Source organism: Amphiprion ocellaris, chromosome 19 (genome assembly GCF_022539595.1).
Source record: "Amphiprion ocellaris isolate individual 3 ecotype Okinawa chromosome 19, ASM2253959v1, whole genome shotgun sequence".
NCBI lineage: Eukaryota > Metazoa > Chordata > Actinopteri > Pomacentridae > Amphiprion > Amphiprion ocellaris.
Window position 1 is genome coordinate 24,269,685 of NC_072784.1, and position 13,553 is coordinate 24,283,237.

General features: G+C 40.9%; 1 protein-coding gene across 5 annotated transcripts in view; it reads left to right on the top strand.

The window, feature by feature from the left end:
• nbr1b (NBR1 autophagy cargo receptor b) overlaps positions 1–13,553 on the top strand; it is a 184,892-nt gene that overhangs the window by 17,687 nt on the left and 153,652 nt on the right. For 4 of the 5 annotated variants that reach the window (XM_055005231.1, XM_055005227.1, XM_055005228.1 and 1 more), the window contains 2 exons: positions 9,001–9,019; positions 9,135–9,157. The exons of the other annotated variant lie outside the window; for it this stretch is intronic. In XM_055005231.1, the coding sequence (XP_054861206.1) occupies positions 9,001–9,019; positions 9,135–9,157 (42 nt within the window). The remainder of the gene's footprint in view (positions 1–9,000; positions 9,020–9,134; positions 9,158–13,553) is intronic. 5 annotated transcript variants of the gene reach the window in all.

Here is a 13,553-nt window from a genome sequence, read left to right on the forward strand (position 1 = left end):
CAATACTTTTGGAGGGGAGTGTAAAAATAGATGCTTTCTACCTTTCTGTTCCCCCAAACTGGAAAAAAATTCTTCTTCTTGAATGCAATCATGTCTTCTGAGGATACACCATGAATGGTGTGATTACAAATGTTCAAAATCTGCAAGTTCTTCAACTTAGTCATCTAGCATCCATCCTTTCATGGTGTGAAAGCCTGGCAATGCTGACATTCTTCTGTGTAACACAGATTTAGAAATGGAAGACAAACATATTTTTGCTGTTTATAGTCATCTATAGTACTGCTATTGAGCCAAATCATAGGACTACCTGGTAAGTTGTGCAAGTATGTATCTATTACTTGATGTCAGCTATGTACAAGTTAAATGAATCAGACAGTTCTCAATACATGTTTTCAAACCAAGTTTAGGGAAACAGAGGTTGGTGTTTTTAACAAACTACTGAATGTATTTTTAAACCGTGAGCATTTTAAGAAATGGTTCACCCTCATGTCTAAACCTGACCAACCAAACCAACAATAGCAATGAGTACTAGCCAACCAGCGGCAAAGAAAGGTGGTTCATGCCTGTAACGTCCTTTGAAAAAAGTGCAGTACAGTGGATTTACTGATGCATATGTGAAAAAAAGGTGAATATGCCCCCAACTAATGTCTTTTCACTTATACCAAACCTGAAATTAGAAAAACCTCAGACTTAACCTGGGATGAACCTATACATAAAATTACTTGAAACTAAACCTATATAATCGCCTCAGTTGAACCTGTCAATTCAAGTACACCAATAGTTAACCTGCTCACCCTGTAAACTAATTCACACATGCAAGCCTTGACACAAAATTGCCTGAAACCACTATTCCCACCTATACTGTCTGTAAAGAGAGCACTTGTCTTTCTAGATTTCCTACTAAGCATGGTTCCTTCCCTTCAAAGATTGCTGCACCAGCAGGAGCTGATGCTTAAGTTTCATAAACTGATCATACACTGATAAAATCACTGTTGTGGTGTTTTCATGTTTTAGCTATATATTATTTAATGACTGAATGTGATTATAATGCAGACTTGCTTGATAAAGTTAGCATATCAGTGATCACCATATGCCAGCTTTTGTTGTTGTTAGTTGTGATATTGCATTTTGGTGCGGTGTAGATATGCTCAATCAAAACTTTCCTACCACATAATAATACTGTATCATGGATAATAATAAATGCAGACACAATGCTCTTGATGATACGAATAAAAAAACTGAAAACTTAGCACTTTTGTTAGCTCTTACAAAGAGAAAATAAAACATTTGCTTAACTGAGAAAATGAAGAGTATTCATTCACAAGAAAGGTTGAAACAAATTTATGTAGTTCAACCTGTATTTTAAAACTCCATGCAAACCATTTTCTGAATGTGGACCAAACCAATTATTTCAAGTTGTCTGAAATTCAAAATAATTGTTTGTAACTTAATTACATAATGTACATAATCATTAATTTAACCTGAAATGTCTACTTCATGCAAACCATTTTTAAAGTTTAAGCAAACTGAATATAACAATAGCAATAATTAATAATAATCAGTTTTTTAACTATAAATTTGAAACAGATCAACAAACATGACCGGTGTATTTCTTCTGAACTCCAGACACATTGATGTCATTAACAAAGAAATGTTGGAGCTGCTCCTTTGATGGTAGTAACACCTAGGGCATCATGCAGTACTTTTGGTGATTATACAGTTTTTTGTTTTTTTTTTACATGATGTACCATGCAAATTGCATATTACAAAATTTTCAAGTTCAAAAAAACTCTTTTGAGAGAATATTTTTTATTAAAGATATTTCATCCAAAAAGGATCTCTGTACCTGTTTATCAATTTCCCCTAGTTAATCCATTCCTTTCAGTCTTATTTAGAAAAGTTTTACAATTTAGAAGTTGCAGCAAAGACTTTAGTAAAAGCACGTAAGAGGTGTTCTATTGTCTCTGTCTACCATATATTCTGCTGGTTCCACAACACTGAAGTATTTTCTGTAGCATGCATTCAGTTTCCAAGTGGCTCAGCTGCTAGGCCAAGTTGTCCACTGTTTTCAGAGTTGGTGGTTCAATGCTCGCCCCCATCTACATGCCAGAGTGTACTTAAACAAGACACTGAACCTGAAGTTGCTCCCGATAGCAAGGCAGCTCTGCCACCACTGGTGTGTGACTGGGTGAAAGGAAAGTAAAGTGCTAGTTTTCACTACGGTAGAAAGACAATAGAAGTGCAGACCCTTGAACAAGTGTTTCCAATGTATGTTTTTTCATTTTGTCATCACAGAAAGCTGTACAAAGTTTTGCTTTGTATGAGAAACCAGCAAACATGCAGCTAAAGAATTCATGCTTTTTATATGTTGTGTCTAGTGTGTCGAAAATTGTCAGTATTGTTAGAAAGTAGATGGTTTTCATATATCTTGCTGTGAACATTGTTCAGGGATTTACTTAGATGGGTAAGTAGTAGGGCTGGCCCGAATAACAGTTTCTGGGGTCTGGATATTCGGTCCTGATTAATGACGAATATCCAAATATTCGGATCTCAAAATAAATATCCGGATATCTCCGTCACGGTCGAATATTCGGATATTCGGGTCCAGCCCTAGTAAGTAGTACTTCCATTGTTTTGCATGGGCATGGGCAATTCTCTTAGGTCAACCTCGCCCGCCCATAATGTTGCCTATCATGTTTATAGTGTTTCATAATTTCAGGTCTTCTTGAATATGTGTTCCTACAGTCCTTGCATTTCCGTATCTGTAAATAATTGATGAAACATAAAATACACGAGTGATACAGAAGATACGCTTAGTTTACTGAGCAGATCATGCCTTAAGTGTTCGGTTATCATTTCCATGCTGCTCAACTTGTCAGAGCTGATTAATACATTTTTTTTTGGTCCCCCAGTTAAGAAGGTGGCCAGACTTCCAGCTTGAGGGTATTTACATCCTAATCAGGTGAATTGTGTAGGAATTACAGCATCTTTTATATGTGCCCTCCAGCTTTTTATGGGACCAAAAGTAACTGGACAAACTAACATAATCATAACTCAAATTGTCACTTTTAATGTTTGGTTGCAAATCCTTTGCAGTCAATGACAGCCCGAAATCTGGAACCCATAGCCATTACGACACTCTGGGTTTCACGCCTCTATTTTTAATTAGAGGCATGAAGTCGGACTTCTCTGTCACCAAGGAGCTCTTGGATGTAGCTGCCACACATGGGACCACAACTGAACAGGACATTTTTGATGTGATGGAGAAGTCCCTAAGTAAAGATGAATTACCGTGGAAAAAGTTGGGGGACTAACTATCAATAGTGCACCTTCAATGTGTGGAGGAAAAACAGGCTTTGTGGACTTTTGAAGGAGAAAATGTAACTGTAAAATATCTCTGATAACGTACCTCTGCATTATCCATCAAGAAGCTCTGTTTCTAAAGGCTCTGGAGCTGGATGGTATCTAGTGACTTGTGGCAGTCATGAAAACAGTGAACTTAGCTTGATTCGGGCGCATGGCCTGAATCACTGCCAGTTCCAGCTGTTCTCGCAGGAGGTGGGCTTGGAGCATGCAGACATGCTGTACCATACAGAAGTGAAGTGGTTGAGTTGGAGAAAGTCCTCAGATGATGTTTGAGCTAAGGGAAGAAAAGGAAAGCCCTTGTCTGACCTGTCAGCTCCAAACTGGTTGTATGACTTTGCTATGTTGTGTGACATGACCGAGCATCTCGCACGACTGAATCAGAAGTTGCAGAAATGCAAACAAGTCATCATGCAAATGTCTGACATGATCACAGCTTTCCAGCATAAGCTTGACCTGTGGAAGTCCCATGCATCAACCAAAACAGGACAACCTTGCCCACTTTTCTGTTTGTCAGAGCAGCTCATCCTTAGTTCTCTGTGTTTTTTCATGTGCTCAGTTGGCAACCAAACTGAACAAATTAATGAATGAGTTTGGCAGTTCTTTGACTTTAAAGCATAGCACACAGGCTTTGCCATAATTGCCAATCCTTTCACTAGTGACATTTGCAGTGCACCACATTACCTTCAGATGGCATTAAGAGTGATAGTGGCCTGAGAGCAAAGTACTTGGATGCTGCAGTCGGAGATTTTTACCGTCTCCTGCCCCCTGGTTTGATGCCACAGTTCCGACTACATGCTGCCCGTGTTCTGTCCGTGTTTGGGAGGCCTCAGTGTGAACAGATGTTTTCAATAATGAATCTAAACAAGACCAAGCGCAGATCACGCATCACAGATGACAGCCTCCACGCTGTTTTATGGATTGCCTCAGTACAAGACCTAAAACCAGACATCGACACACTGGCTGCAGCAAACGGTGTCAGACATCCAGCCCGAAAACACATAGGTAAGAATTTTTAAAAACCAAAATTAAAAATATAATAGAATGTTTTTCAACCATGAATAAGTTAAATACAGTTAAATAACAGTTAAATATGTGTGTGACTTAATGATTGTGTTTGCATTTTGTTTAGTGTTTGTTATTTTCAGAACATGATCTTATCCATTGATCATATTGTGTCTCAGGATTGTGTCTCAGGATAAGGAGGGATCTGTTTGGTATGTTTAAGGACAGCATCCCCTCATCAACTTCACCCAAACTTGACAAATATAGTTGTGAATTGAGACAACCCTTATGTTATTTTGAGTTAATTACTCCGCCAAGGAACGCGGCAGAGTTGTGTGACAATCGATGTATGTTTGTCCTTCTGTTAATCTGTGACTCTGTCTGTGCGCAACATTACTCAAAAACGGACTAATGGATTTGAATGAAATTTTCAGGGAAGGTCAGAAATGACACAAGGACCACCTCATTAGATTTTGGCGGTGATGCGGCTTATAGTCTGGATCCATGGATTTGTTAAAGATTTGTGTCATTGCGAGATAGCTTCACAGCATCACTGTAACTATGACAACAAATGAACGCTACATCAGCTGCCTGCTGACGGTCACATGATTGCGATCCTACCACAAATCGACCGCTGCGGACTTATCAGAAATGATACAAGAAACAATTGAGTAAATTGTGTGGCTGTTTCTGAGTCCCATCAATTCCTACCGCCTGCTATATATTTCGGTCATGCCATTTGGTATCCATACATAACATAGACATGCATGACACCGCTCAGCGCAACGTAATTTTTTATTAAAGATTTCATCCGTTGTAAATGATACAAAGACTGAGCAGCCTTGGCGGAGCACTGTGCTCTCTGAGTGGTTTTCTCCTTACATACTGTATACCGTACTTTCCGGACTATAAGCCGCGACTTTTTTCTAACGCTTTGAACCCTGCGGCTTATACAACAATGCGGCTAATGTATAGATTTTTACGGGCGAGCTTCATCAATACATTTAGCCTCGTCACATCAGAATGAAATTACTGAACAGGTCACAGTGGACCAATGAAACTGTTCAAATGAAATCAAACGCACTCACACTAAATTCTTCAAATCAGTCATTTTGCGCTTCATGCACACACCCTCATCATGGAAAACACACGAAGAAATGCATATGATGCAGCTTTTAAGTTAAAGGTAATCGATCTGCCTGTTGACGAAGGAAATAGAGCTGCTCTACGTAAGCTTGGCATCAATTAATCAATGGTCAGATGTTGGAGTCGGCAGCGTGAAGAACTGACTCAATGCATTTTACTGCTGTGTTACTGCCGTGTTACAGGCACTGTTCGAAAAAAAAGCATTTAATTAAAAGTTTAAAAAAAATCTTTCTGTGTAAATATCTCATGTTACAATGCGGACACCTGCGGCTTATAGTCAGTTGCGGCTTTTATGTGTACAAAACTTTTTTCTTTTTAAATTTAGTGGGTTATATGGCTTATATTCAAATGCGCTCAATAGTCCGGAAATTACGGTACTATTTTGTTTGTGCAGCAATGTATTCACTGTGTTTACAGGTTTATGTGTTCATGCAGACAAATGTTTACTGTAATTACACCATCTCTCATTAGTAGGGTGTACTCCCTCTGCAAGGCTTTGTGCCAGATTTGTTCTTGTAAAATGCTACATCTGTCACCCATGTTCTTAGCAGCTTAGAATTGTCGATTGTATTGTATTTCTGCCCCACTCGACTGTGACAAAAATTTTTTGAAAAAAGTTAATCTCACACCTTGCTTGCTGATATTTTTCTTGGTTATTTACTTGAATAGTTTGATGGTTAACTGATGAGTAATGTTGGTTTCTTAACAGATTAAATTGAAAGGATTTATGTTACAATAACGGCAATAAGCTAACATATTTTCCATCAATGTAAATGCATATGTAATATTTGTAACTTGAATAAGTAATAAATATAGAAGCAGTTATGTAACAATATGTGAACGAGTCATTATTATTATTTATTTTAAATTACATTACATTTAGTTACATTTACTGTCTTACAGTTACAACTGTCCCTTTGAGGGCAACTATAGTGCTGATATGGCCCACAGTGAAAATGAATTTGACACTCCTGGTTTAGTGCTATCTTCCCATGTCAGAACAAAGGGAAACTGTCAAGAACACATAGCTAAACAATGTAATAGAAGTGTATAAATACAGTTATTTCTCTTGTTCAGGGAACACATAACCTTGTGTTGCGTGGGATTCGGCTTGCTTCACTGATAGTGACAGCTCCTTGGACTTCATATTGAGAACTGACTTCACCAGATACCACACTTGAACTGCAGACCTTTTATCTGTTCCTTGTAAATGAAATAATGAGGGAATTACACACACCTGGCCATGGAACAGCTGAACAGCCAATTGTCCAATTACTTTTGGTTCCTTAAAAAGGTGGAGGGCTCATATAAAATCTGTTGTAATTCCTACACCTTTGCCTGATTTGGATGTAAATACCCTCAAATTAAAGCTGAAAGTCTGCACTTAAGTACATCATGATTGTTTTGTTTCAAATCCATTGTGATGTTGTACAGAGCTGAAATGCTGAAAATTCTGTCAATGTCAAAATATTTATGGACCTGACTGTAAATTGACTACCCTTGGACCTATACTTAATTTCATAATTGTGGTGTAGCTGGCTAACTTTTTATTAGATTTTTACCACATTGATTCCGGTCATAGTCAGACTAACCAGGTAGAATTAGCTGTGATGTGTACCATTTTGACAGGTAAATACTGAAACCAAGATTATTAAAATGGTAAATACAGAGGTTATACTCCTGGAGAAAAATATAAACCATTGTCTTTATCAAGCTAACTTTAGCCAAAGTTAGACTTTAATGTCAAGTATAGACTGTAGCTTCCAATCTCTTATGTCCCTTTCACCCATTGCAACCCCCAGACAATGTCCTGTTGTGTGCAACATGTGGGAAAAGCCATATCTGGACAATGTCTACAGACCTGAGTTTTTATGAAAAATGGCTTCAGCATTCATCCATTTGCCCCTGAAGGTGGAGACACTCTGGAGCAAAGCAGCATGAGGATTTTCTCATAATGTGTCACTCCCACTTCTGTACAGTGACAAGGGTCAAGAGATTAGCTATAGTCCATTGCATATATTTAATTAGAGATTTCCAATAGACAATGTTAGCCATTGTCAAGATAATAGTTTGAATGACCATCATTTGTGTTTCCACAGCCACTGACATCAATCACTTGAAAACACTATTGGGAATCCAGAACTGGTATGAAAATCGAGAGAAATGTTCCCTTGTATTTCAGTACTCCAGACTAATTTTTTCACTAGTAGCACTGTTGCAACCAAATTTCTCAGTTGGCACAACAGCACATGATTTAGTCAGCCCCCCTCCAATTCCCACACCCTTATCTTGGTATGACATTGCCACAACTATTAATCCAACTTGCATACTGATAACTTGTATACATTTTATACATAAACAAAGCAGGTGACAACTTTATTTTCTTAATTGTCTGTATAAAATAGCTGCTACTTAAGATTTAAAGGTGTGCAGAGTTAATTTAGGTGTTCAGAATTACTTTCCAGATGTGGAAAATGGACTTCAAAAAATTTCTATATTTTGATGAGTTTGATTTTTTTTAAATTCCAGGAATATGTTTTTAAGTTCCACATACTTGTGACTAAATATGTTGTGCCATTGTACAATCACTGTGATCAGTTGTAATGCACAACGCACACAAATAAATGTTAAACTGAGGCATAGTGTTGTTGAAATTGCACTTACTTTAATCTCATGTTGTTCATAATATATTTTTTTAAAAGGACAGTTCATTACACATACATATTTTATAATATACTTGTTCTTCTTTGCACTAAAACATCTGAAAAACTTAGACTTATTGTTACTTCTCGGTAACTACGCTATAAGTTTACTGGTCCGGCCCCCTTGAGATCAAACTAGGCCGTATGCGGCCCTCGGAACAAAATGAGTTTGACACCCCTGTTCTAAAATCATGAACTTTGGATTATTGAGTGAGCAAGGTGGGTAAAATTTAAATGTATAAGTCAATAATGTCTGTGAAAGTGAAGCCATCTAAATATCTCCAAAATGCATTTACACAGGTTGCATCCTGAACAATCCAAAAACAGCAGATGAATTCATTTATTTTCTGAAGCTTTTAGAATCATGTTAAAACAACAGATCAACTCAGAAAAACACCGTTGTTGGTTTGTTTCCTTTCAGACCACACAAGAGCCCCAACAGTCTGCTTTGGAAACCAAAGTTGTGAGTTTGGCTCATTGTCTGCACCAGGACTATAGCTTCTTTCACCAGCTGAACACTGTTTTGTTCAATCCAAATGGGTTGTGTTTGAAAACACTTCGTCCATCAATTTGGCAAACTCTGATAATAATATAAATAATAATAAATAATACAATTTAAATTAGAATAAAATGATAAAAATCAAATAATCTCACTCAGAAGCATTTAAAAAAAATAAACAGTCTCTGTCTAAAATTGGTGCAGTGGCCCATTGATTTTTCAAAGTGTATTACAAACGTAGAACTCATATTGACGTCATTGTTTTCTCCTTCCCAATTCCCCTAGGTGTCCATTAACAGTCAAGGTAAGTAAACATAACAGTCGTAAAAGGCAATATGCTAAACAAACCAAAAAAATAATCAAGGTATTGCATGTTTATTTTGTGGTAAAAATACAGACTGTTTCTGCTTTTATTTCAGGGGAGTATGAGGAGGCATTGAAGGTAAGCTGATTTAAAGTTTTGTTACTACTCACATTTATGCATGTATGGCAGAAGTACTGAACATCACACTGTATTTCATCTCACATTGCCTGTTGAATATGTGACAATGCTTACATGTAATCCATCCATCCATCCATCCATCCACCCATGTATTTTCTTCCACTTATCCAGGTAAGTGGCAGCAGACGAAGCAGGTCATTCCAGACTTCCCTCCCCTCAGCAATTTCTTCCAGCTCTTACTTGTTTGATCCCGAGGTGTTCCCAATCTAGACCAGAAACATAATCCCTCCAGCAAGTTCTGGGTCTGCCCTGGAGTCTCCTCCCAGGTTGACATGTACGGAAAACCTCCAAAGGAATCCTCCCACGAGGCATCCGATGTCCAAACCACCTTAGCTGGCTCTTTTCAACACGAAGGAGCAGTGGCTCTACTCCAAGCTCCTTCCAGATGTCCGAGGTTCTCACCCTATCTCTAAGGCTGAGCCAAGCCACCCTGTGGAAGAGGCTCATTTCAGCCGCTTGTATCAGTGATCTTGTTCTTTCGGTCACTAATCAGAGCTCATGACTGTAGGTGAGGGTTGGAACGTAGATGGACTGCCGTGCGGTTCAGCTCTCAATTTACCACGATAATTCAATACAACGCCCACATTATTGCTGCCACCTCACCAATCCACCTATCCATCTCACGCTCCATTTTCCCGTCACTTGTGAACAAGATCCTGAGATACTTAAACTCCCTCGCTTTGGGAAGCAACTCCCCCACCAAAATGGAGGGAGCAATCCACCAATTTCTGGCAGAGAACCATGGCCTCAGACTTGGAGGTGCTGAGCCGCTTCCCTGCCACTTCATACTCGGCTGCAAACCGCTCCAGTGCGTGCTGAAGATCATGGTCTGAGGAAGCCAACAGAACCACATCATCTGCAAAAATTAGAGACGCGTTCCTGAGGTCCCTAAACCGGACACCCTCCTCACCCCAGGATCACCTTGGGATCCTGTCCATGAACACCACAAACAAGATCAGAAACAAGGGGCAGCCCTGGCAGAGTCCAACAACCACAGGAAACAAGTCTGACTTTGTGCCAAGTATGTGGATACAGCTCTCACTTTTATTGTACAGGGACCGAATGGCTCGTATCGGCAAGCCCGGTGCCCCATCCTCCCACAAGTACACCCCACAGAGTACTTTGGGGGACATGGTTTTAGGCCTTCTCCAGATCCACAAAACACATGTGGACTGGCAGGTCGAACTCTCATGACTCCCTCAGCAAGAGTAAAGAGCTGATCCACCGTTCTACGACCAGGACTAAATCCACATTGCTCCTCCTGAATCTGAGGTTCGACAACTGGTCAGAGCCTCCCTTCCAGCACCCTAGAGTAAACTTTCCCGGGGAGGCTGAGAAGTGTGATAATCTGGTAGTTGGAACACACTCGCCAGCCCCCCTTTTTAAAAATGGGGACCACCACCCTGGTCTGCCCATGTGACATTGTAGAGTTGTGTCAGCCAAGACATTCCAACAATGTCCAGAGCCTTCAGCATCTCAGGGCAGATCTCATCCACACCTGGCACCTTGACAGTGAGGAGCTTCTTAACTACCTCAGCAATCTCTGACACAGGTATGGATGGAGATTCCCCCACCTTTGCGTCCTCTGCAGAGGAAGTGTTTACCGGGTTCAGGAGTTACTCAAAGTGCTCCTTCCACTGCCCGACAATGTACCCAGTATGGGTCAGCAGTTCTCCCCCAACTGTACACAGTCTAGGCAAAGCACTGCCTCCCCTTACTGAGGCGTCAAACAGTTTGCCAGAACTTCCTTGACTCCAACTGAAAGTCCTTCGCCATAGCCTCTCTGAACTCCTCCCACAACCAATCCAACCAGTTGACAGTTCTACTACTCTCTTTACGCGAGTGCCCAAGACATATGGCCGCAGGTCTGATGACACAACTATGAAGTCGATCATCGACCAGGTACACTTCTGAACTACCTTATGCTCGAACATGGTGTTTGTTTTGGCCAGTCTATGGCTAGCACAGAAATCCAATAACAAAACATCACTTGGGTTTAGATCAGGCAGGCCGCTCCTCCCAACGCCCCCCCTTCAGGTTTCTCCGTCATTGCCCACGTGAGCGTTTAAGTCCCCCAGGAGAACTATGTCCCCAGGCAGTACCCCTTCCAGGACCCCACCCAGAGACTCCAAGAAGGCCAAATACTCTGAACTGCTGTTTGGTGCACAAGCACAGACAACAGTCAGTTTTCCCCTCTGTGACACGCAGCCGCAGGGACGCGACCCTCTCATTCTCCAGGTAGAACTCCAACAAATCAGTGCTCAGCCAGGGGCTCATAAGTATCCCCACACCCGCCTGGCACCTCTCACCCTGGAATCTACGGAAAAGGAGAGAGTCCAACCCCTCTCCAAGATTTTGGTTCAGGAACCCTTGCTGTGCATGGAGGTTAGCCCTTCTATATGGAGGTTAGCCCATCTATATCTAGCCGGTATTGCTCCACCTCCCACACCAGGGGCCCGTTTCACGAAGCAGGTTTAGTGAAAACTCTGAGTTTGTTAACCCTGAAATGAGGGAAACTCAGAGTTTTCCGTTTCACAAAGGGAGGTAACTCAAACCCGAGACAGAGGGGTAACTCTAGCCTGTTTCACAAAGAGGGGTAACTTAAACTCTCGGTCAGTTACCGTAGTAACAGACTCTATGACTCTAACCTGGTCGGGACCAGGTTTTTCTCAGTAAACCTCAAGTTTCTCTCGGTCTCCGCCCTCTTTCAGTCACACACGCCATTTCATTTCCTCATTCATTCATTCAGCTGGCGAGTTTTGGCGAAGTCTAGTTCTACCGTGTGTCAAAATGGCATGTCCGTTTATTAACGATCCAGTAGATGAAGGAGCTGCATTACTGCGCACAGAATTAAATATTCGTCGGGAGATTGTTTTCAGACCGCGCATAGATGTTTTGGCGTTTCCGGACAGTTATCTTTTTGAACGGTACCGTTTCACATCACAATCCATAACCTACATCCACAACCTAATCCGTCCTTACATTCACAACTTTACCAACCGCAGTCATGCTCTAACGTCCCAGCAGATGTTGTGTGTTGCGCTGCGGTTCTTTGCAAATGGGAGTTTTTTATACAACGTCGGAGATGCAGAGAACCTCAGTAAGGCCACTGTATGCAGAGCGGTCAGAAAAGTGTGTCTGGCCCTGAAACGACTTTTACCGATCTTTGTCGTTTTCCCTGGGCACAGACCTGTCAGAGCTATCAAGGAGGAGTTCCACAGGATTGCAGGTGAATGATGTAGCGATCTGTTAAATTAATTTTAAATCATATCCAGTTAATGACATTGTGCTGCAACCTCAGACTGTGATTAGTAAATTTAATTTCTTTTAGGATTTCCCAGTGTGATTGGCTGCATTGATGGCACACACATCCCCATCACAGCTCCCAAATATAATGAAGCTGATTATGTGAATAGGAAGTCCATTCACAGCATAAATGTGCAGGTAGGTTAGAGGTAGATTGACTATGGTTTCAAAATGTTAAAGACTGCATCATAGTTCAACATCAGTCATTCTCTGCACTGTCAAGATCATATGTGATGCTGCATACATCATTTCCAATGTGGAGGCCAAGTGGCCTGGGTCTGTTCATGACTCGAGGATTTTTCGAGAGTCTAACCTGAACAGACTGCAACTTGGTAAACAGCCTAAAGATTTTAACAATATAATTCACTCGTCTCCCTCCTTTAATATACTCTAATGTATCCACTATACATTACAGGAGAGTTTGATGGCCTTCTGCTTGGTGACAGGGGTTACCCATGCCAACCTAGTCTGATGACCCCATACCCTGACCCTGAACCAGGCCCCCAACAGAACTTCAACCGGGCTCACTGCAAGACGAGAGCCCGGGTGGAGATGACCATAGGCCTGCTGAAAGCCCGTTTCCAGTGCCTACGTCACCTCAGGGTGACCCCTGAGAGGGCCTGTGATATTATTATGGCATGTGTTGTTCTTCATAATATTGCCACTATTAGAGGAGAGCAACACCCTGCCGTACAATTTAAAGACCCAGATGATGACCTCATCCACCTGCCAGCTATCCAGGACGGCAGAGCAGTCAGAGACATCATATGCAATAACCACTTTGGAGTTTAAGTCACCATCATCACCACCACAGCAGTGAAATAAACACATGACATACATTTCATTTGGTCTTCTTTATTTCCTACAAATAAAAGAGCTAGTTTAGTTCATGTTCCAGTAGTTAACAATTCACCTGTGACCTGCACCCACCTCTAACTTGTGCTCCAGTATTTCAATTCCCAGATCTGCCTTCTTAATCTGGCGGTCCAAGTACTGCATTTCTTTATCTGTTTGTTGTATTTTTCTCAGC